This window comes from Canis aureus, chromosome 24, assembly GCF_053574225.1.
Source record: "Canis aureus isolate CA01 chromosome 24, VMU_Caureus_v.1.0, whole genome shotgun sequence".
In the NCBI taxonomy this organism is placed as follows: Eukaryota; Metazoa; Chordata; class Mammalia; order Carnivora; family Canidae; genus Canis; species Canis aureus.
The window spans coordinates 51,970,899-51,992,715 of NC_135634.1; the positions used below are offsets into that span (position 1 = coordinate 51,970,899).

The window sequence follows — 21,817 nt, forward strand, 5'->3', positions numbered from 1 at the left end:
CGTGGACCTGTGTTCCCCCAGGACATTCCCTGGCCATGAGGTTCCCTTGGGACCCGGAACCCACCCGGAAAGCTCCCCAGGGGCTCCCCCGTGTGGTGTCCTGACCCCCTCCCCCGGGCGGGGGGGCCACGAGATGGGAGCCTCGCCCCAGGGCCGGGGGCAGGTGTGCAGAGGCTCGGGGCTCGGGGCGGCGGGGGTGGCCTCTGGGCACCTGCGGAGCGGGGGTGTCGGGCACTGCTAAGCGCAGGGGCCCCGGCGGGCCCCAGGCCCCACGTGTCAGGCGTCCTCGGGGTCTGTCGCGGCGCCTCCTGCGCGGCCGCCCAGCCCCGCGACCGGGGACCCCGGGGGGAGGAGCACGGCCCCGCCCCGCAGGACGCCCCGCGCGCTGCGCTCGCCTCGCCGGGGCCCTGGCGCTTTAAGGGCGGCTCATTTGCATGGCCCCGCCCCGCCCCGCCCGGCCCCGCCCCCGCCCGGCTGCGTATTTAAGCCGCGGGCCCCGGGGCGGGGCTGGCCTGAGCGCGGTCCCGCCCGGCGCCCTCCTCGGCCGAGCCGCGGCCCCCGCGCCCTCCCCGCGCCCTCCCCGCGCCCGCCGCGCTCCCGGCCCCGCGCCCTCCCCGCCGCCCGCGCCCTCCCCGCCGCCCCTGCGATGCTGCGCGGCGCCGCCTGGACGCTGCTGGTGGCCGCGGCCCTGGGGCTCGGGGCGCGCGGGGCGCGGGGCGCGGTGGCCCTGGCCGACTTCTACGGCTTCGGCGCGGAGCGCGGCGACGCGGTCACCCCGAAGCAGGACGACGGCGGCTCGGGGCTGCGGCCGCTCTCCCTGCCCTTCCCCTTCTTCGGCGCCGAGCACTCGGGCCTCTACGTGAGTAGCCGCGGGGCGCGGGGCGCGGGGGGGCGCTGCGACTTGGCGCCGGGCGCCCAGGGGTGGACCGAGGACAGCGCTTCCGCCTGGGCTCGGCCCCCCCCCGCCCGCCTCAGTTTCCCCAGTGGGGCGGGCCCGAGGCCCTGCTGCGTCGCCGCAGACCACCCCTGGGGGTGGGACAGCGGGCGGCGTCCCCTCTTCCCTCCCCGGCCCCTCCCCCAGGCCAGCAGCGGGTCACTCAGGCCCGGAGCCAGGGCCTCGGACCGCAGGAGCCGCTGGGCCCCGGGTCTGTGCGCGGCCACCACCGGGCGACCGGGCCACAGAGGGAGTGAGCCAGTGGGAAGGTGCCCTCACTGCCCTGCACCCTCCCGGGAGGGCCACCAGGCACGGCACCCGCTGTCCCCCGCACGCAGGCTGGAGCCGGGGTGGGCCAGCCCCATCCCATGGTGCCTCCGGTTCCTGCAGCGCCATCGCCCCAACCACGACCTCTGCCACCCTCAACACCTCCCGGCCACTCCTACATGTGCCCCTGCCTCCCCCCACGCTGCCACCTGTTCCCTCAGCTCCCTCCTGCCACCACCAGTGTGTGCCCCCCCCCCACCTCCAAGGCCACCGGCACCGCCGCGGGCGCTGGACGCCCTCCCTCAGCACCGAGTGGCCTCCGCCGGCACCGTGTGCTCCCTCCACCAGGGCCGCGGCACAGCCCGGTAGCTACCTGTCCCCACGCCTGTGCGGAACGGCTCCCGCACCTTGGCAGCAGCATCGGGTCCGGGCAGTGCTGGGCGGACGCCAGCGCCCTGCCGAAGGGCCCCTGGGCCGGGCGGGACCGGCTTCCCGCAGCACGTGGGGGACAGCCCAGAGCTGCGCGCGGGGTCCGCGGAGGCCACAGCAGGCCCACGTGTCCTAGAAATGGCACAGCCCGGGTTGGCACCGTTGTAACGGAACGCCGTCACAATGTTCCGTAGGCATCTGGGCCAGGCTCAGCCTTCCCATCAAAGTCACAGGTGAAAATATTATTAAAATGGTTGACCCTCTTTAATGGCCTGACCGCAAACGTCTACTGTTGCCAAAACCACTGGGAGAGACGGCTCTACCGTGGAAAGATCTGCTAGGAAAACAAATAGTTTCATCAGAAACGAACATGACGGCCGCTAACAAAACATATATCTCCCTAAGAGCTTTTTCCTGAAACAAAGAGAACGTTGGAAAAACACTTGCCGTGTGGACGCGGCGGGCGCGCTGCTGCGCCTTCTCCCTGAGGGCGAGACACTGGGGCTCCGGGGGCAGGGCCGGACACCTCGGAGGGGCCGGGTGATGATTACAGCCGGGCACAGAAGGACGCTGTTTGTCCCAAGGCGCGTGGCCTGGCCAGGGCCTCCCGTGCCCACCCGGGGCCTGCACCTGGACTACCAGAGGGCCGATGGGGAAACTGAGCCTCGGAATGCAGATTCAGGGCCTTTAGGCCACCGTGTGCAGCTGCCTCCTAACTGTCGCATCTCAAACCCAAGGCCTGCTGCCTCCCTGGACCCACCGTCCCCTCATTGTCGGGGCCTGGGCAACACCTCCCACTTCCCAGCCTGGCACGGCCACAGCCCTGGGTGCGGCCACCGTCCCCACACGCCTGGATGCCTGTGGGTGCCCCCTCTCTGGCCTTCGTCTGGCCCTCCCCTCGAGCCTGTCCGTAGGGCGGCAGACGGAGCCCTGCCAAGCGTGAAGGAGACTCACGTCTCCCTCAGCCCCTGCGGGCCCCCCGCCCTGAGGTGGGTGGCTCTGCCCCCGCCACGCACACGGGCCATGCTCGGTGGTGGCACTTGCTGTTCCTGCTCCCAGGGGTGTTCCCCACACATGCAGGTCTCCTGGGCAGCCCCCGACGAGGCGTTCCCCCAACTCTCCCCTGTGCCGCCTCTACCCCACCTGGTTGTTTCCTTGTTCGGTGTCCGCCTCCCGCCTGTGGACGCGTTAGTGTGAACTCACGGTGCGTGTATACGCATCTGTGTCTTGTGACATGGCACCTGTGCGTGTGTGCGCGTGCGCACAGCGTACGTGCTTCCTGGCTGGGAGGCCCTGTGGCACCGAGCACCCCGAGTGCTCAGACCTGGTTGCCAGACGTCTCCCTGGAAGGGACGAGGGCTCTTCGGGATGACATGAACCCTGGTGGGAAAAGTGCAAACAGAGCCCGGACATCAACCACATGCCCGAGTCAGACGTGCCCGGAGGCCGCCGAGGCCACCAGCGGGGCCCTCTGGCCACAGTGGGACAATCCCAGCGTTAGAAGAATGGTTACTAGTAATAGGTTTTACTCCATCAGATAAAGGGGGAAGTGGAGGGGGGGGAGGCCCTGGGGGAAGTCGGCAGCGAGCCCGTGCTACAGAGGGGCGCGGGGAGCAGCGAGCACCACGCCAGCCTCGTGCCGTCACCTGGGCCCTGTGCGCCTCCAACAGCGTGTCCTTGCGGGGGGGGGGGGGGGGGGGTTCCGGTCTGCCCCTCGCCGTCCGCCGGCTCGGGAGACACTGCGGAGGCCGCCAGTCCGCCAGAGGGGAGGGCGCGCCCCGGGCAGATCCGCGCAGGGGTGCGACAGGCTGGGGCAGGAGGACGCGGCCGGCTGCGCTCTGGCCCTCCGCCCGGGCGGCGTCTGTCGCAGCAGAGCCACTGCCCGAATGTCCTCCTGGTGGGACGGCACCTGGCCCCCGGAGGCCACCTGGGAACCTCCCCGGCCCCTCCGTAGCAGGTCGGGGCAGCGGTGAGCGGCCCCCCCAGCCCGGCCCCCCGCGCAGCCGTGTGTGGACCGCGCCGGTGAATCATCGCGGGGGGGGGGGGGGCCGGGGAGGGCGCCGACCCCTGGTGTAGGCCCAGGTCACGGGGGGCACCACCCGCCGGCTGCCCGCCCGGTGCAGACGCTACGTGAGATCCCCGCCCCCCAACATGAATCATGGCTGTTTAGTCCCCGGGCCCCCAGCCTCCCGGGGGCCTCCGCTCCCAGGTGCTGCACCCTCGTCCGGTCCCGCTCACTGTGGTGACGCGTCCCCGACCCCACCGCAGGACACGGGCGCCTCCAGCCCCTCCTGACGCTCACGTCACGCAGGCCCAGCATGCTCCTGCCACCACCTGGGGCTGCCACCAAGCAAGGCCCGATTCCGTCCGTAGTCACTGCCCTGAGGGACAGGATCCCGTCCCGCGGCCGCGTCGTCATTCAGAGCGGTCACTCCGTCGGTGTCCACGGAGCGGGTGGCTTCAGCGCCTCCCATGAATCACTGGGGCTCTGGCACAGGGGCGCCCCGGCCGCACCTCCACGCGGTCCCCCATCCTGTCCCTTCCCCACGATACATTCCTCCAGGTGGCCTGACTCGCTCTGAAGAGACGTGCCCCCCACTGCCCATCACTGCCCCCTGCTGCCCCCCGCTGCCCCTCGCTGACCCCTGCTGCCCCTCGCTGAACCCTGCTGCCCATCGCCTCCTGCTGCCCCTCGCTGCCCCCTCTGCCCTCCGCTGCTCGTCATTGCCCCCCGCTGCCCCTCGCTGCCCCCCCGCTGCCCCTCACTGACCCCCGCTGCCCCCTGCTCCTCGCCCCCTGCTGCCCCTCGCTGACCCCTGCTGCACCTCACTGCCCCTTGTTGCCCCTCACTGCCCCCCACTGCCCCCTACTACCCCCTGCTGTCCCCCACCCCCCCACTGCCCCCTGCCACCCCAAAGGGCATCATCACTGGCACCTGGGTGAAGATCCCCCAGCAGCCGTCCAGAACCGGGGGCCCCCAGGGCTGCTGCCGGGTCCCCTGGGGGCATGGGAGAGATGTAGATCCCTGGGCCCTCCCAGGGGATCTGAGGCCAAAGGCCTGCACAGGCCCCGGAATCAGCATTTTCACCAGGTGCCGCTGGTACCTGTCCAGGGCTCCACCTGGGCAGTGCTGTTCCTCCTGTGGGCACCCACTGACCTGCCCTCCCGCCCATGGGTGGCCCAGCCCTTCCTGACCCTGCCCCCCATTTACGGGTACTGGGCTGGCCAGGACCAGCCACCCCAGCGGGGCCCCAGACACAGGTGCTCCTGGCTTCCGGGCCACATGAGGCGTCCCTGTGGTCTGAGGGCTGATGGGGGTGGGGCGGGGGCAGGACAGGGGGCCGCGGAGCTGGGAGCGCGGTCGGGGGTCCCCAGCCCCGGGGTCAGCAGGTCCCGGAGTCGGTGCAGGCTGCGCGGGCGGGAGGAGCGAGAGCGGCACCGGCCCCACTTGGGCCCCTGAGCCCAGGCCCTCCGCGCCGAGGGGCAGCCCAGGGCCACGCCGCCCGTGAGCGGGTCGGGGCTACGCGGGAGCCGGGGGCGCCCTCAGGGCCTTGGAGGCCTGGGCACAGGCAGCGGGCAGGCGTGCTGGGGACGGGCCCTGGGGTAGGGGCTGGGGTCCCAGAGGAGCCACTGCGGCCCCTGGAAGGGAGGGTCTGGGCGTCGTGGCGGGTGGGCTCGCATGCGGGGGCCTCTCCCGCTGTGGGTGGCAGCGGACCCCACGGTGGCTGCAGGGATGCGGCGAGGCTGAGAGGCGCCTCTGTCTGAGGGGCGGGGGACTGGGCTGGGGTGGGGGGCTGTGTCCCACAGGGAGGCAGGGCCGGGGCCTGCAGGGAGCTGGGGAGGGGAGGCAGAGGCCCCCGTGCACACGGGGAGGGCGGAGGGGACAGCAGGAGGGACAGAGCACGTAGGCACAGGTGCCAGACCCGGAGGCAGCAGTGGGGGGGGGTGGGGGGGTGGAGCCCAGGGGTGGCCGCGGGGAGCAGGGCTGAGGGGGCACCGGGGGCGCCAGCCTGGGGCTCGTGGCCCAGAGGGCCTGGGGGCTCGGCCAGCACTAGCCCGCCTTCCCGCCCGCAGCCCAGGGGGCTGAGCCCCCTCTGCGCCCCCAGGATGGCCCTGCGGCGGCTCCCTGCCCCCATCTGCTGTGCTCCGTCCTGTCCTCTGTCCTCCCTCCCGTCCTCCCTCCTGTCCTCCCGCCCCAGGCCGCTTCCTGAGGCCTGCCCCACCGGCTCCCTCCCCGCGCTCAGCCCAGAGCCAGCCTCCCCCCTTCCTAGCTCCCCAGGGCTGGCCGACCTGGCCCGGGAGCCCCGCCGCCCACTCCAGCCCCCCACCGGGCCGTGGGAGGAATCCTAATTACCCAGAAAGCTGCCAGGAAATAAAAAACATGCCTACATTTTTCAAAACAAGCTTATAAAAGGCCTCAGGGGCTTTATTGTTTTATTCTTGGCAGAGGAGTCAAAGCAGGAACCGAGGCCCCGCCCGCTCGGATGTGCTGTTTGCAGAGCTGGGGTGCCGTGGCCGCGGGGTCCCCCCAGGCCCGCCCGCCCCCCCACCTCCACCGGCCAGGGTGGCAGGGCACGCCCTCGGGCGCCCAGCTCGGGGACCCGCAGACACATGTCATGCGCTGCCGCCGGACACTGCCCCCGACAGACCCTCCGGGACATTTCTGCTCTTTCCTGGTTTTCTCCAAGTCGGAAATGCCACCAGCGCCGTCCCTCCGCCATCCCTCCGTGCTGCTCCTGGCCCGTGGGGGCCGCCTGGCCGCGCAGGAAAACGGGGCACCCTCTGGCCAGCCCGCACACCGCCCGCACACGCGCGTCCGTACCCACAGTCCTTCAGACAGCATCACACACTCACACACTCATACACATGCACACCTTCACACACGCTCACCCACATACATACAGGCACCGTCATACACACTCATCACTTACACACCCTCATACCCATGCACACACTTACACACACACACACCTTCATGCACGCTCATGCACACCCATCTTACACACGCACTCATCATATACACGCCATACATACACTCATGCCCCACACTGGTGCACACATACCTGAACAAGCATACACGCACACCCTCACACACATACACTCCCACACGAGCACACACGCACACGGGCCTGTGCCCCTCTCCCTGCACCCCAGGGCCACCCCGCAGTTCCCAGGGTCACCGCAGCTCCTGCTGCGTGTGGCTTCGGGGCCTCCCCGAGGACCATCAGGCCGCTCAGCACTGAGCACGCCCTCCGCCGACTGACCGCAGGCCTCCGGCGCCCACCGGGAGTGGGGGTGCAGGCAGGGCGTGGAGGCCGCAGCTGCCGGCCACCCACCCCTGCAGCCGGTTCCGTCCAGCACACGGGCCTCACGAGGCGGCCTGTGAGCCAGTCCCACCCGGGGCGGGGACACCGGAGGCAGCCTTGTCCGGCGGGTGCCTGGACACGGAGAGGCAGCACCTGTGTGGGAGGGGCCGACGGACCCCCAGGCCCGGCTGGGGAGCCCGCGGGGAGGGGCCCGGCCACAGGCCTGCGAATCGGCACAAGCTGCCCCTCCTTCCTCCCTGCGCTGGGCTCTCCCTGGCGGGTCCCCCACGCTGGCCTCAGGTCCCCAGGGCCAGCGGCGGGCACAGGGGGCTGCTCCGAGCCCAGCAAACACCCAGGCCAAGGGCGGGGAGGTCGGGGCCAACAGCGCGCAGGTGGGGCCCCACTTGTGTTAGTCCCGGTTGGGGATTAAACCTCCGTCGCTCAGCTAGGACACGCTGGTCACGGGGGGCCTCTGACAGGGACTCCGGGTCTCATCCTTCCTCCTCATTCCCACGTCCGCGTCACACGTTTTATAAAGTGCTACTTGCCGCACGTAGGAAAATGAACAGTGAAAGAGGTATCTCGCAGGAAGTGGCGCTTGTCCCGGCCCGAAGGAGGAGAGGGACCCTGGTGCGGGGAGCACAGGGCCGCCCCGAGGATCCCCGGGCCCCAGCTCCGCTCTGGGTCGGGACGCCCAGCCCTCGGGCCAGCCTACTGCCCCACCCCCCCGAGCCCCACGGGACGTGCAGATGCTCGCATCCGGCTGAAGGAAGCCCAGCGGCCCGGCCAGGTGAGAGCGCCTGCCAGGCCCGCCTGGTCCGCCCGGGCCGCCGCCTCCTGGGCCGAGCTCCGGGCCTGCCCCGCCCTGGCAGCGAAACAAGGCCGGCTTGTTCTGCCTCCTTCCTGGACCCCTGGGCTCCAGGCCCGCGGCCGGGGCGGGCAGGGCAGCAGCAGCCGGCGGGGCAGGCCGGAGGCCTCTGCACACGCCGCCCACCTGGGCCGGACTTCAAAGCAGGAGGCGGACTCAGTGGTCTGTGTGCAGGCGCGGGGTGGGGGGGGTGCAGCTCAGGGGTGCAGGGAGGGCAGGGCAGGCCGCTCCCACCCGCAGGTGCCCCCGCCCGGCCTCGGCCCAGCCCACCCAAGGCAAAGGGACAAATGCAGTGCAAGCCTCGGTGGCCCCCCGGGTTACACCAGCCCCGGCGCCCCCGAGCCCTCGTGCTGACACCCTCGCCCGCCTGCGCCGCCCCTCAGCGTGCACCCCGAGGACGGTCGTTTGCAAACTCCGTCGGATGGCAGCACACAGGGTTCGTCCCCTGGCACCAAACCGTGCTGGGGCCGCCCACCCGCGTCTGCCGCAGCGCCTCGGGTCGTCCTCGCTGTGTGACTATGTGAGGAGGCCACAGTCGCGCATCCGCTTGGCTGTGGCGGGCATCTGGAGTTCCTAGTTTAAGGCTAATCTTAACGATGCTGCTTATGAAAATTCTGGAACATGGACCTGGGCACGCGCGAGTGCACGTTCGCACGGAGCGAGACCGTTGGCCGTGGGCTGCACCTGTCCTGGTGGCGGCCTCCAGGCGTGCTACCGTGGTTCTAACCTCCTCCTTTATCAACGAGGCCGAACACAGCTCGCGTTGGCCCTGCACTGGATTCCCCTCTTGTCTACACTGACCCTCTTCCTGGGGGTCTGTGGGAGCATGTGGCACACCCAGGTCACAAGCCCTGTAAATTTCCGTCCCCGTTCTGTGCCTTCCTGCACCCTCCTGACCGGCACCTTTGGGCCAACACACGTTCCCGATTTCAGTGTAACAGAGTGTGTGTGCGGTCCCTGTTTTTTATGGTTAGGCTTATTTTAAAAACCACCCCCCAAGGTTCGCCCCGGTGGCTCAGCGGTTGAGCGTCTGCCTTCGGCTCAGGCCGTGACCCCGGGGTCCTGGGATCAAATCCTGCATCGGGCTCCGCGCAGGGAGCTGCTTCTTCCTCTCCCTGCGTCTCTGCCTCGCTCTCTATGGCTCCCATGAATAAATAAATAAAATCTTTAAAAAAAAAGTCACTCCCTGAAAGTCAGGACTATTTCCTCCAACAGTGTTATTGCTGAGTAGTTTCCTCACTCACGAGTGTGGAACACGCCTGGAGCTGGGCCCTGCGTGGGGCGCAGGTGGAAGGCCCAGGACCCATCCTAGGAAGCGAGAGCGCAGCTCCACAGCACCCCTGCCGCCTAACGAGTGTCCTACGTGGCGGGGGGCGGGGGGCGGGGGGTTGGGGGTGCTGCCAGCTCTGTGACCTCGGTGCCCTGGGAGCTCCCGTGTCTGTCACAGCACTTCCATCTGTCTTGCTCTTCGAGAGAGGGTCTCCGACATTCCTGGTGTTGCGTTTTCATGTAAGATTTGGAATCGGTTTATCAAGTCACAGACACACACGTACCAGTTGGGATTTTTTTTTTTTTTTTTTTTTTGAGGCTGCGTTGAGTATACGGATGCAAGGGGGGGAGCGGGCATCTTTGCAACACCGAGTCCCACAATCCAGGAACATGTGCTTCTGTATTTGTTCAGGTTGTCCTTAGTGTTTTCTTTCTTTCTTGTATTTTTTTATGTCTTTAGTGTTTTCAGTCAAGGTTTAGAATTGACTAGAGGGCGCCCGGGGGGCTCGGGGGCTGAGCGTCTGCCTTTGGCTCCAATCATGATCCCGGGGACCTGGGCTCCCGGCCCAGCGGGGAGCCTGCTTCTCCCTCTGCCTCTGCTGCTCCCCCCTCTTGTGCTCTCTCTCTCTAGCTCTTCTCTCTCTGAAGTAAATTTTAAAAAATTTAAATCTTTAGAATTGATTACAGAGAAGACTTGTGCATCTTTGTTAAATTTGTTCCTAAGGACTTGATTTTTTTGTACTGTTGTAAATGGTGTCTTTATTTCTGCTTATTGCCGGCATACAGAATCACGGTTGATTTTTTACAGTTTCTGATTTTATACGTAACAACCGAACGGAGCCTCTTATTAGTTTTACTAAATTATCTGGGGATTCTTTCCGATTTTCTACATCCACGTTCATATTGTACACAACTCACAGCAGCTGTGTTCCTCTTCCTCCCTGCCTAATCTTTTTACTTCTTGATTCATTTTTTTTTCTCTTTGCCTTGCTGTGTTGGCTCAGGTCTCCGCTGCATTGTCCAGTGGAAATGGTGTTGGCAGGATCCTTATCCTATTCCCAATCTCAAAAAGAAATCTCCCTATTTCACCATCGAACACAGTGTTTGTTCTCGTTTCTGGTGAGGACACCCTTTATCAGATCCAGGGTGTTCCGTTAGATTCCCAGCATTCTGAGAGTTTTTATCACAAGTGGATGCTGACTTGTATTAAATGCCGTGTCTGCACCTAGGAAGATGACCGTGTGATCTTTCTCCCTTAATCTGTTAAATTGATTGTTTAAATTAATTACATTACTTGGTTTTCTAATGTAAAGCCTAGCTGGTATGCCTAACAAAAATGCAACGTGGGGGTGCTTAGGTGGCTCAGTCGGTTAAGCACCCAACTCTTAGCTTCAGTAGGTCTTGGTCTCAGGGTCAGGAGATTGAGTCCCACGGTGGGGTCCACCCTCAGCGTGGTGCTCTGCCCCTCCCCCCATTCATGCGCGCGTGCTCTCTCTCTCTCTCATTCTGTCTCTAAAATAAGTAAATAAATCTTCAAAAAATGCAGCTTGGTAGTAATGAACTGTTTAGCTTATTTATGTATTGCTGGGTTCAGTTTGCCAATTTATTGAAGATTTTGGCAACTTGCTGCGTCAGTGAGACTGGCCTGCTGTTGGTGCACGTACGGGCCTTGTTGACTTGGGAACCGCGATGGTGCCAGTCTCATGAAATGGACTCTTGCAGCCAGAAGGGCTGAAGTATTTCTGGAGTTGTTCCTCGCATGTTTGCTGGAACTCACTGGAAGTGCCATCTGGAGCTAGAGTGTCCCTGGGGGAGTTGGTGCCGGTTCAGTGTCCTTGATAATTATGTAAAAAATAGATTCTCTAACTCTCCTCACGTTTGGCAAATTGTGTTTTTCTAGGAAAATTTCCATTTTATGTACAATTTCAAGGTTGTTACCATGAAACTGTGGAAGTCGGGGATTGGCTGTACCCTCGTCACTGGCTCATGTTAGCCTGTTACGGATTTGGGGGTGCTGGCCGGAGACCCCAGCCATCTGCACGGGCGCCCCTCACTCCCCACGTCCCCCAGGGCAGCAGAGGGCACCCACCCCCCGCATGGGCTTGTGTCATGGCCAAGAAACACGGAGCGTGGGGAAGCCTGCCCTCTGTCCGCAGGGACACAGCACTGCATCTCCCCAGGCTGATCTCTGCAAACTCCGCCCCGAGATGCGGCCCAGGAAAGCAGACAGAGGCCCGCCTTCTTGGCACGGCCCGCGAACACACAGGGCCCTCAGGACCCGAGGCAGATCACTCGACTAGTGGGACCACGGAGGCCAGGACCATCCGTGCCATTCGCCTCCCGGCGCACCTGACTAAGGCTCCCAGCAGCAACGTGAGGTCCTGCGGTGTAGACCTCGGCCTTGCCCCCAAGCTGCAGGCGCAGCCCACTGTGCACTGGTTCCAGGGAGGCGGGGGGGACTACTTCAGCAGGACGCCGCCGAAGGCCAGGCTATTGTCCATCGTGACCCACACAAGGCGGCCAGACTGCCCTGCTAATCCCTGACGCCACTACGGACAGTTACAGAGGCAGCAAATGGGCCAAACGGTGACTCCCATTAGGGTTTCACCAGGAAGCTTCCGGCTCTCAGCCCCCTCGCCCTCCGGTAGACCCCCCCCGCCCTCACCCCCGTGGACAGTCGAGGCTCAGCCCCCACCCCCGTGCAGACATACGACCCAAGGGGCACAGGCCACTTGAGATCTGGCGCTAACTGGACTTGGATCTCTGCCGCATGGGTCTGGTTGAGGTCTGTGGGCCGAGCCCCGGAGTGTCTGCAGCCGTGCTCCCCCCCCCCGGAACATACCCCAGGGCCAAGCGTGAACCTGCATCTGAAACGAGGCTGTGCCATCCGTGTGTTTAGACGTGACGGGCAGGGGTCCACGTTTTGTGTCAGGCACAGCAGAGTCGCTCGTGACAGGCCACGTCCCAGGAGCTTTTTCATTTTCTAGTGCCCGACAGGGACGTAAGCCCAGCGCAGGGCCGGTTCGCAGGCACAGGTGCTGCCTGATGCAGGGAGCCTACAGGGGCCCTGCCAGGCGCTGATCTGGGGGTGAAGCACCATCACGCTTCCCGACGCCCAGACCCCCAGGTGGTCCCTGCCCGGCACCAGGGAGTGTCCCCCTCCACGGTGTGCCCATCCCTACCGCTCACCCCCTTGCCCTGCCCACACACAGACATCCACTGGCAGGGTTCAGGAGCAAAAGCAGCAGAGACACTTGAGTAGAATTATACGCACCCATTACGCCCCCCTGGGGCCCCGTGCACCACCGGAGAGGACGGTGAGCAGCACCCTCAACCAACCGACCTGTGTCCCCATGACTTAGGAGCATGTTGGTCCAACAAGAAAATCCAGGTGGCTGAGCCGGAGTTTAGCTCGAGCCCCGAGGCCCCTTCGGTCGGGCTGCACCTGCTAGACGCACACACCGGGGCTGGCCTATGTGGGGTCAGGGGAGACGGAGGCGCACCAGCGTGCCCACGAGCGGGGAAACAGGCCTACACGAGCCCTTCTCAGTCCCCGCCTTCCATCCTGGCCGTCCCCCAGGGCAGCCGAGGGGAGGCGGGGCCCGGCCGGGGATTCAGTGAGCACACGGACTGGCCCAGGTGCGCAGGAGGTGCGCAGGCCAGGGCCACCGGGCGGCAGAGGCCGCGGTCTCTGGGGTGGAGTCTGGGGAAGCTGCCCCAAGGTGATGCCAGCTGCCCCTGGGTGGTGGGGAGCGTGGGACGGCCGCTGGGCACTTGCGCTGCGCGGTAGCCTGCGACACAGAGGGCGCGTCCCTGTCAGGGAAGTCCCTGTAGTGCTAGGGCCCGAGCAGGTGGTCAAGGCGGGTCATGAGACCCCCCCGCGGGGCCAGGGAGGGGTCAGCGGTCCTTCCCAGCAAGGCGGAGAGCGAGCGGCTTCCATGGGAGACCAACCGGGCAGCCTGGGGCTTCCAGCGCCACCACAGCGAGGCCTGTCCTTTCGCCGGGTCCTGGCGGTGGCCTGTCCCCGTGCGTCCCATCAGGAAGGCCCGCCCCTGTGGCCCCCAAGTGACCCAGACTGTACCCTGGCGGTGTGTGTCCACGGTGGCCGGCCCCAAGCGTGGGCGGCGGTAGGCGGGGGTCCCCGGGGCGCCCAGCTCCCCTGCTCCCCCAGAGCCCGGCTCCAACCCGGCTGGGCCGCAGTGGGCACGGGACCTGGTACCCTGGCCCAGGGTCTGCGGCTGGCCTGCGAGCTTGGCATGTGGCTTGGGTGTTTAAAGGGCTGTGGAAACGAAACAAAGGAGCGGCGTGCATGACCGAGACGGCGGGTGGTCCCCCGGCCCCTCCGCAGAGCGTCCCCAGGCGCTGACCGCCTTCCCCCGACGCCCTAGCATCTGCGCCCCCTGCCACCCCAAATGTGCGCCGTGGCTGCGCGGCGGCTCCGGGCCTCCGGTGGTCCCCACGAGAGCAGGGGCGGGGTCGCGGGGCCCTGAAAGGACGCGGACCCCCCCATGCTGGGTCCCTGCAGCCCCGACCCCCAGCGGCCCGTGGGAGCCCCGCGCGTGAGGCGGGCCCCTGCCCTCCTCGGGGAGACCCCTGCGCACCCCCGAGGTCCGGGGCCTGCCTCCCCGCGCTCCGCGGCCGCCGCTCACAGCTCACGCTTCGCTCTTACGACTCGAAGGCTTCTCACACCCTCGGCGTCGTGCACTCGGCCCGTCTCCTGCCCGGGTCACCGTCCGCCCTGGCCCTGGCCTGACCGAGGCGGCCACCGGCCCGCTGCTTTCTGGGACTCCCCGCGGCGATTGTGGCCCACAAGTGCAGCCGCTCGGGCGGCCGTCGGGCTGCTTTGGCCTGAGGAAATGTTTTCAAAGCTCATTCACATTGTGGCCCGGATCCGAATTCCATTCCTTTTTGGTTTTATAAATAGATTCACTTATTCATGAGAGACACAGAGAGAGGCAGAGACACAGGCAGAGGGAGAAGCAGGCTCCCTGCGGGGAGCCCGATGTGGGACTCGATCCCGGGACCCGGGTCATGCCCTGAGCTGAAGGGAGAAGTGCAACGCGGAGCCACCCAGGCGTCCCTCCGTTCCTTTTTATGGCAGAACAATATTCCGTTTATCCGTGCATTGGTAGGTAGACACACGGGTTGGCTCCACTCTTGGGCTACTGTAACGCTGTGCACATTTCTGCACAGACGTGTTTTCAGTTCTCTTGGGTAGACGTGGGTATACCCCTGGCACGGAATGGCTGATGCACAGTTATGCTGTTTAACCATCTGAGGAACTGCCAGACTTTTCCAAAGTGGCTGCACTATGTTGCATCCCACCGACAGTCCCCAAGGGCTCTGGTTTCTTTACATCCTCTCCAACACCTGTGACTGGCTACCTGTTTTCACGCCAGCCATCCTATGGGTGTGACACAGTGTCCGGCTGCGGCTTTGATCTGCATTGCCCTGATGGTTAATGAGGCTGAGCATCTTTGCATGTCATTTGTGTATCTTCTTTGAAAAAAAGCCTATTCACTATTCAAGGCCTTTGCCCATTTCCTATTGGGTTGTCTTTTTTTTTTTTTTTTAGACTTCATTTTTTTTTCCAGAAGAGTTTTAAGTTCACAGCAAAATCGATAGGAAAATACAGAGATTCCCCATATATCTTCTGTGCCGCCACATGCACAGCCTCCCTATTATCAACCTTCCCCACCACGGTGGTACCTTTGTCACAATCAACGAGTCTATATTAACATATCATCATCACCCAAAACCCATGGTTCACATTAGGGCTCACTCTCAGTGGTGTGCCCTCTATGGGTGTGGACAGGTGTGCAATGACTTGGACCCGTCCATATGGTATCATACGGAGATTTTCACTGCCCTAAACATCCTCTGTGCTTCACCTCTTCATCCCTCCCACCCCCCACCCCCGCCTCACTCCTGGCAACCACTGATCTTTTCACTGTCTCCATAGTGTTGCCTTTTCCAGAACATCATAGAGTTGGCATCACACAATGTATAGACCTTTCAGATTGGCTTCCAGTTTTTCCATTTCTTTTCACGACTTGAAAGCTCATTTCGTTTTAACACTGACTAATATTCCACCGTCTGGAAGGACCACAGTTTACCCATTCACCCACTGAAGGACACCTTGCTTATCTCCAAGTTTGGGCAATCGTGAATGACGTTGCTATAAGCATCAGTGTGGCACGCTTCTCTATGGACATGTTTTCAACTCCTTTAGTTAAATACTAAGAAGTGCAATTGCTGGATCCTAGAAGAGTATGTTTTATTTTCTGAGAAACTGTCAAACTGTCTTCCAAGGTGGCTGTGCCATTTTGCATTCTCACCAGCCATGAATGAGAGTTCCTGTTGTTCCGCATCCTCAGCCACATTTGATAGTGTCAGTGTTCTGGATTTTGGCCATTCTAATAGAGGTATAGTGGTATCTCATTTTTAAAATTTGAATTTCCTGGGGCGGTTGGATGGCTCACTGGTTGAGTGTCTGCCTCTGGCTCAGGTCATGATCCCAGGGTCCTGGGATCAAGTCCCACATCGGGCTCTCTGCAGGGAGCCTGCTTCTCCTTCTGCCTGTGTCTCTGCCTCTCTGTGTGTCTCTCATGAGTAAGTAAATAAAATATTTAAAATATATAATATATAAAAATATATATATAAAATATATAAAAAAATATATATATAAAATATATATAAAATAAATTTGAATTTCCCTGGTAACCTATGATGTGGAGCATCTCTTCATGTGCTTATTTGACATCTGTATATATTCTTGGGTGAGGCGTCTGCTAAGGTCTTTGGCCCATATTTTGATCAGGTTGTTTTGTTGTTATCATTGAGTTTTAAGAGTTCTTTGCATATTTTGGGACAATAATCTTTATCAGATATGCCCTTTGCAGATGTTTTCTCACCCCGTAAGTCCATTTTGTGATTTGTCTTCTCAATCTCTTAGATACTATCTTTCACAGAGCAGAAGTTTTTAATTTCGGCAAAGCCCAGTTAATCAGCTATTTCTTTCATGGATCATGCCTGTGGTGTTATATCTAAAAAGTCTTCACCGGGGGATCCCTGGGTGGCTCAGCGGTTTGGCGCCTGCCTTTGGCCCAGGGCGCAATCCTGGAGTCCTGGGATCGAGTCCCGCGTCAGGCTCCCTGGCATGGAGCCTGCTTCTCCCTCTGCCTGTGTCTCTGCCTCTCTCTCTCTCTCTCTATCATGAATAAATGAATAAAATCTTTAAAAAAATAAAAAATAAAAAGTCTTCACCAAACTCAAGGTCATTTAGATTTCTCTTATGTAAACCTGTGAGAGTTTTAAGGCTTTGTGCTTTGCATTTGGGCCTATGATCTATTTTGAGTTAAATTTTGTGAGGAGAGTAAGGTCTGTGATCCACTGTGTGTGTGTGTGTGTGTGTGTGTGTGTAGATGCCCAGTTGTGGCAGTATCATTTGTTGAGAAGATTTGCTTTGCTCCATTGTACTGCCTTTGTTCCTTTGTCAAAGACCAGTTGACTGTATTTTTTTTTAAGATTTTATTTATCCATGAGAGACTGAGAGAGAGGCAGACACAGGCAGAGGGAGAAGCAGGCTCCATCCAGGGAGCCCGATGCGGGACTCGATCCCAGGATCCCGGGGTCACGACCTGAGCAAAAGGCACATGCTCAACCGGTGAGCCCCCAGGTGTCCCCGGTTGACTATATTGATGGGGGTCCACTCCTGGGCTCCCTGTTCCGTTCCATTGGCCTATTCGTCTCTTCGATCACCAGTGCCACACTGTCTTGATTACTGTAGCTTTATACTGAGTCCTGAAGTCAGGTAGTGTAAGTCCTCTAATGTTGTTCTCCTTCGATATCGTGTTGGCTCTTCTGGGCCTTTTGCCTCTCCAGGTAAACTTCAGAATCATTTGGTTGATCTCCACAAGACCTTTGCGGGTATTTTGATTGAGATTGCGCTGAATAAATAGACCAAGTAGAACTGACATTTGGACACATCGAGTCTTCTTATCCACAGCCATGAAATAGCTCTCCATTATTTAGTTTTTCTCAGGTCTTTTTCATCGGAGTTTTGTATAGATTTTTGTACAGATTCCATTAAGTGTAGCTAAGTATTTCACTTTGGGGAGTACTACCATCAACAGATTTGTTTTTGATTTCAAATGCCCCTTGTTTGCTGCTCCTATGTAAGACATTGATTTTTATGAGTCAGTTGAGAATAATGCCACCTTAACAACATTACCAGTGTTATGGTATCTGGTTCGTGAGTATGAGCTATTTTTCCATTTATTTAGGTCTTAATTTCTTTCAACAATATTTTGTAGTTTTTTTTTTGTTGTTGTTGTTTTTTAAGATTTTATTTATTTACTTACTTGAAAGAGAGAGAGAGAGCACAAGCATAGGGAAGAGGGAGAAGCAGGCTCCCGGCTGAGCTGAACCTAATGCAGCACTTCATCATCATGACCTGACCTGAAGGCAGACACGTAACTGGCTGAGCCACCCCAACAGCCCTATTTTGTAGTTTTTAGTGTACAAGTCTTGTGCCTCCTTGGTTAAATTAATGCATAAGTATTTTATTCACTTCGGATGCCACTACAAATGGAATCGTTTTCTCAATTTCATTTTGGGTCATTCATGGTACCGTATAGAAATACAATTAATACTTCTATATTTATCTTGTGTTCTGTAACCTGCTGAAATCACTGATCGATTCAAATAGTTCTTTTGGTGGATTCCTTGGTATTTTCTATTTAATAGGTCATATCATCTGAAACAGAGGCAGCTTCGCTTCCTTTCCAGAATGGATGTCGTTTCATTTTCCTGGGACCCCTTTCTTTCTGTTGCGTAAACGTCACCAAGGTTTCGCCCCACGGCCCTCTGAGCCTTCAGCCACCTCTGCACCTGGCACCACCTTCCCCTAAAGAACCGGGGACCTGTAACCAACAGGGCTGTAAAAGTTTGAGTCCTTCCCCTCTCTCAAGTCCCCTGCCACACTTGGCTTTTTTCTTAAAGCAGCTGAAGTCAGGATGGAAGAGGAAGCAAGGATACAAGGACACAGCAGAAGTGACTGCACCAATAAGCAAGGCTTTGCATTTGCCACTCACCCAGCTCAACCAAATGGACTTTCAGTGTTTCTGGTCCCCTCAAAACTAAATCCTAAAAAAAAAAACAAAAAAAAAAACACCCCCCCCCCAAAAAAAAACCTCTGAATTTTCATTGCTGGAATCATTGATTTATTTCAGCTTTGGGAATCTTTTGACTCAGGCATCAGGGCCCTTCTGCTTTTTCACCGGGGCCCTAGAGGGCTGCTGCCCATAGTCATGCTAACAACAACCACAGCTATGATCAGATGGTTTGTTTCAAGCCTACGTCTCACTGTTCATCTTCTATTAATAGTAAAACAGTGGGCACCTTCACTTCCCACCCCCTACTCACCCAACACCCCACTTGTGGAGGACATCATCTGCCAGGATCCTGGGGAGTCTTCTCAGTTTCCTCCGACCCAGTCCATGGAAACCCTTGTCCTTCCTCTTCCAGAACATCATTACTCTGCTAGGCTAATATCCCTTCCTCCTTTATTTTTGGTAAGCTGCATTTTTCTATAAATTTTTCCATTTCGTCTAAAATTTTGAATTTATGGGGCAGCCCCAGTGGCGCAGCGGTTTAGCGCCGCCTGCAGCCCAGAATGTGATCCTGGAGACCCTGGATCGGGTCCCTTGTGGGGCTCTCTGTATGATGCCCGCTTCTCCCTCTGCCTCTCTCTCTCTCTGTCTCTATGAATAAATAAATAAAATCTTTAAAAAAATAAAAATAAATAAAATTTTGAATTTACGGTTATTATAAAGGCACTTATAATATCCTCTTCTCTTTTTTGACAGTGTCAGAGTATGAAGTTATATATTCTTTCTCAGTCCTGATGGTAGCAACTGATACCTTCTCTTACTTACTTAACCAATTCCACCAGAAATTTTTCTATTTTACTAGCAGGTTAAACAAGCCAAGTTTTGGGTTTAGTTTGTCTTTTTCAGTGTTTGTTTTCTAGTTCATTTACTTGTGCTCTTAATTTTTTATTTTTCTCTTCCCCTGTTCTTTTTTTTCCTTTTCAGTTTATTTACTGTATGTGGATTATTTACTAAATTTTGGGTTTATTCACTAAGTATACATCCTAAGACAAGCACACAAAGTTTACAAATTCCCATTTAAGTTCTGCTTGTACCATACCCTCACAAGTGTCTGCTAAATAGCACTTGTCTTTCAGTCCAAAGTTACTTACATTTCTTAATTTCTATAAACATAGAAATCTCCTACCTTTTGAGGGTAAACATGTTTAGTATAATTGCACTGTGGCCAGAGAACAAACTCTGTATTTTTTGCAATCATTTGAAATTTGTTGACACTTGCTATGTGGTCAGCATATGGTAAATTTTTAAAATAATATTCTATTTGTGTTATTAGGTCACTCATTAGTTGCATTGCTCAACTTTTCTGTATTCTGACAGATTATTTTGTCTGCCTAATCTATTTTACTAGAAAAGGTATGTTAAAATGTTCCATTATGATTATGAATTGACCTATTTCCTTTTGTCAGTGTTTCACTTATATATGTTGAAACCTTAATAGATATATAAAAATGCAAAATTGTTTATTATTTATTATTAAACAGTTATGAAGTGGTCCTCTTTGTCTCTAGCTATACTTTTTGGCTTATGATCTATTTTGCTTGATAATAATACGACTATAAACTATAGGCTTCCTTTGGTTGGTATTTGGATAGTATATATTTCAACTGGAACACCTAATTCATTTTCAGTTAATCCATTACTGATGGAGTTTGTTTCAATCTACCACCTTCCCTGCTATTTGTTCCACGTGCTTTATATTTCCTTCTCTCCCCTTTTTTGACATCTTATATGTCAAGTATTCTATTCATCCACTCACATCCTCTCTATCAGTTAGAACTATATACACTGTTTCTATTCTTTTGGTGACTATCCTAGGTAGTACAATATTCACTAATAAGTTAACTAATGCCTTCATCCTTTTCCTGGAAACTACAGTGAGTTTGAAACACTTTAATACTCTCCCAATTTATAGGCTATTATCAGGAATTTTAATTCCAGAGATTTTTTTATACAATTACACAAAGTTTTATTTATATTATTCCCTTATAGAGTCAATGTTCATTTAGATTTATTCTCATAACTTCTGTTTTAATCTGCCATCGACTGGGTGGTTTAAACAACAAACATTTATTTCTCACAGTTCTGAAGGCTGGGAAATCCAAGATCAAGGGGCTGGCAGATTTAGTGTCTGGTGAAGAACCACTTCCTGGTTAATAGCCATCTCTATGCTGTGTCCTCACACATCAGAAGGACAGAGAGAGCTCTCTGGGCTCTCTTTTGTAATCTCCTCCATGGGGGCTCCACCCTCATGACCTAATCTCCTCCCACAGGTCCCACTTCCTAATGACATCACAGTGGAGGTCAGATTTCAACATAAGAATTTTGGGGAGACACAGACATTGAGTCAATATCACCTTCCTTGCCCCGTTTTCCTTCTTGCATCTCTGACTTTAAGTTTCCCTTTGACTTGAATTTCTTTCATATGTGTCTGCTATTTAGTTACTATTTACTTATTATTTATCTGAATTATCTTTATTTTGCCTCCAGTAATAAAAGATACTTTATCTCGGTATAAGATTGTGTTAGCAATTATTTTCTTAAGATCAGCATATTAAAGAGATGACCCCACTGTTTACTAGTTCCCATCACTGCTCGTGAAAAATCCACTGTCACTTCACTTGTAAAGCCCCTGATGGTAATTTATATGTTTTCTCCTTTTACAATTGTCTCGTCATTGTTTTTTGTTTTGTTTTGTTTTTTTGTTTTTGTTTTTGTTTTTATTTCCAACAGTCATTTGTTGTTTTATTTTTCCAGCTAGGGAATCACTGGGACTGTTGAACATGTAGCCTAGTGTCTTTCATCAGTTCTAGAAATTCTCAGTCATTGCCTTTGTAGCTCCTTACCCTCTGGTAAGCCAAACCATACATTTATTTGACCATCCTACTGCTTCACATAAGTCTTATTTTTTCTTCTCTACTCTCCAACTTTCTGCCTCTGCTCTAAATTCCAGTTTCTTCTGACCTCTCTTCCAGTTCACTAATTCTTTCTTCAATTACTTCAAATCTGCTCTTAAATCTACTTAGTTCTTTTTTTTTTCTTTTTTCTTTTTTTTTTTAAAGATTTTATTTATTTATTCATGATAGTCACACAGAGAGAGACAGAGAGGCAGATACACAGGCAGAGGGAGAAGCAGGCTCCATGCACCGGGAGCCCGATGTGGGATTCGATCCCGGGTCTCCAGGATCACGCCCCAGGCCAAAGGCAGGCGCCAAACCGCTGCGCCACCCAGGGATCCCCTTTTTTTTTTTTCTAAAGATTTATTTATTTATTTATTTATTCATGAGAGACACAGAGAGAGAGAGGAGAGACACAGGCAGAGGGAGAAGCAGGCTCCATGCAGGGAGCTCGACGTGGGACATGATCCCGGGACTCCAGGATCATGCCCTGGGCCAAAGGCAGGCGCTAAACCACTGAGTCACCTGGGGATCCCTATTTAGTTCTTAATTTGCTGTTAGTTTAAGTGCTAGAATTTCTATCTAGTTCTTTAAAATGTTTTTTTTAAAAGATAATTTTCATCCCTGGTGATTTTTTTATCCCAGCCCTTTTGTAAAAAATACTTATTTAAAGTAAC

At 57.1% G+C, this 21,817-nt stretch overlaps 1 protein-coding gene across 9 annotated transcripts in view; it reads left to right on the forward strand.

Annotated features, from left to right (window-relative positions):
* The first annotated feature begins 626 nt into the window (after positions 1–626).
* SNED1 (sushi, nidogen and EGF like domains 1) overlaps positions 627–21,817 on the forward strand; it is an 83,342-nt gene continuing 62,151 nt past the window's right edge. For 8 of the 9 annotated variants that reach the window (XR_013363523.1, XR_013363524.1, XR_013363526.1 and 5 more), the window contains exon 1: positions 627–859. Coding sequence is in view for 4 of the 9 variants with exons in the window: in XM_077869547.1 (XP_077725673.1) it covers positions 647–859 (213 nt within the window). In the remaining 5 variants the exon portion in view is untranslated. The remainder of the gene's footprint in view (positions 860–21,817) is intronic. The other variant, XR_013363528.1, reaches the window with a different exon arrangement.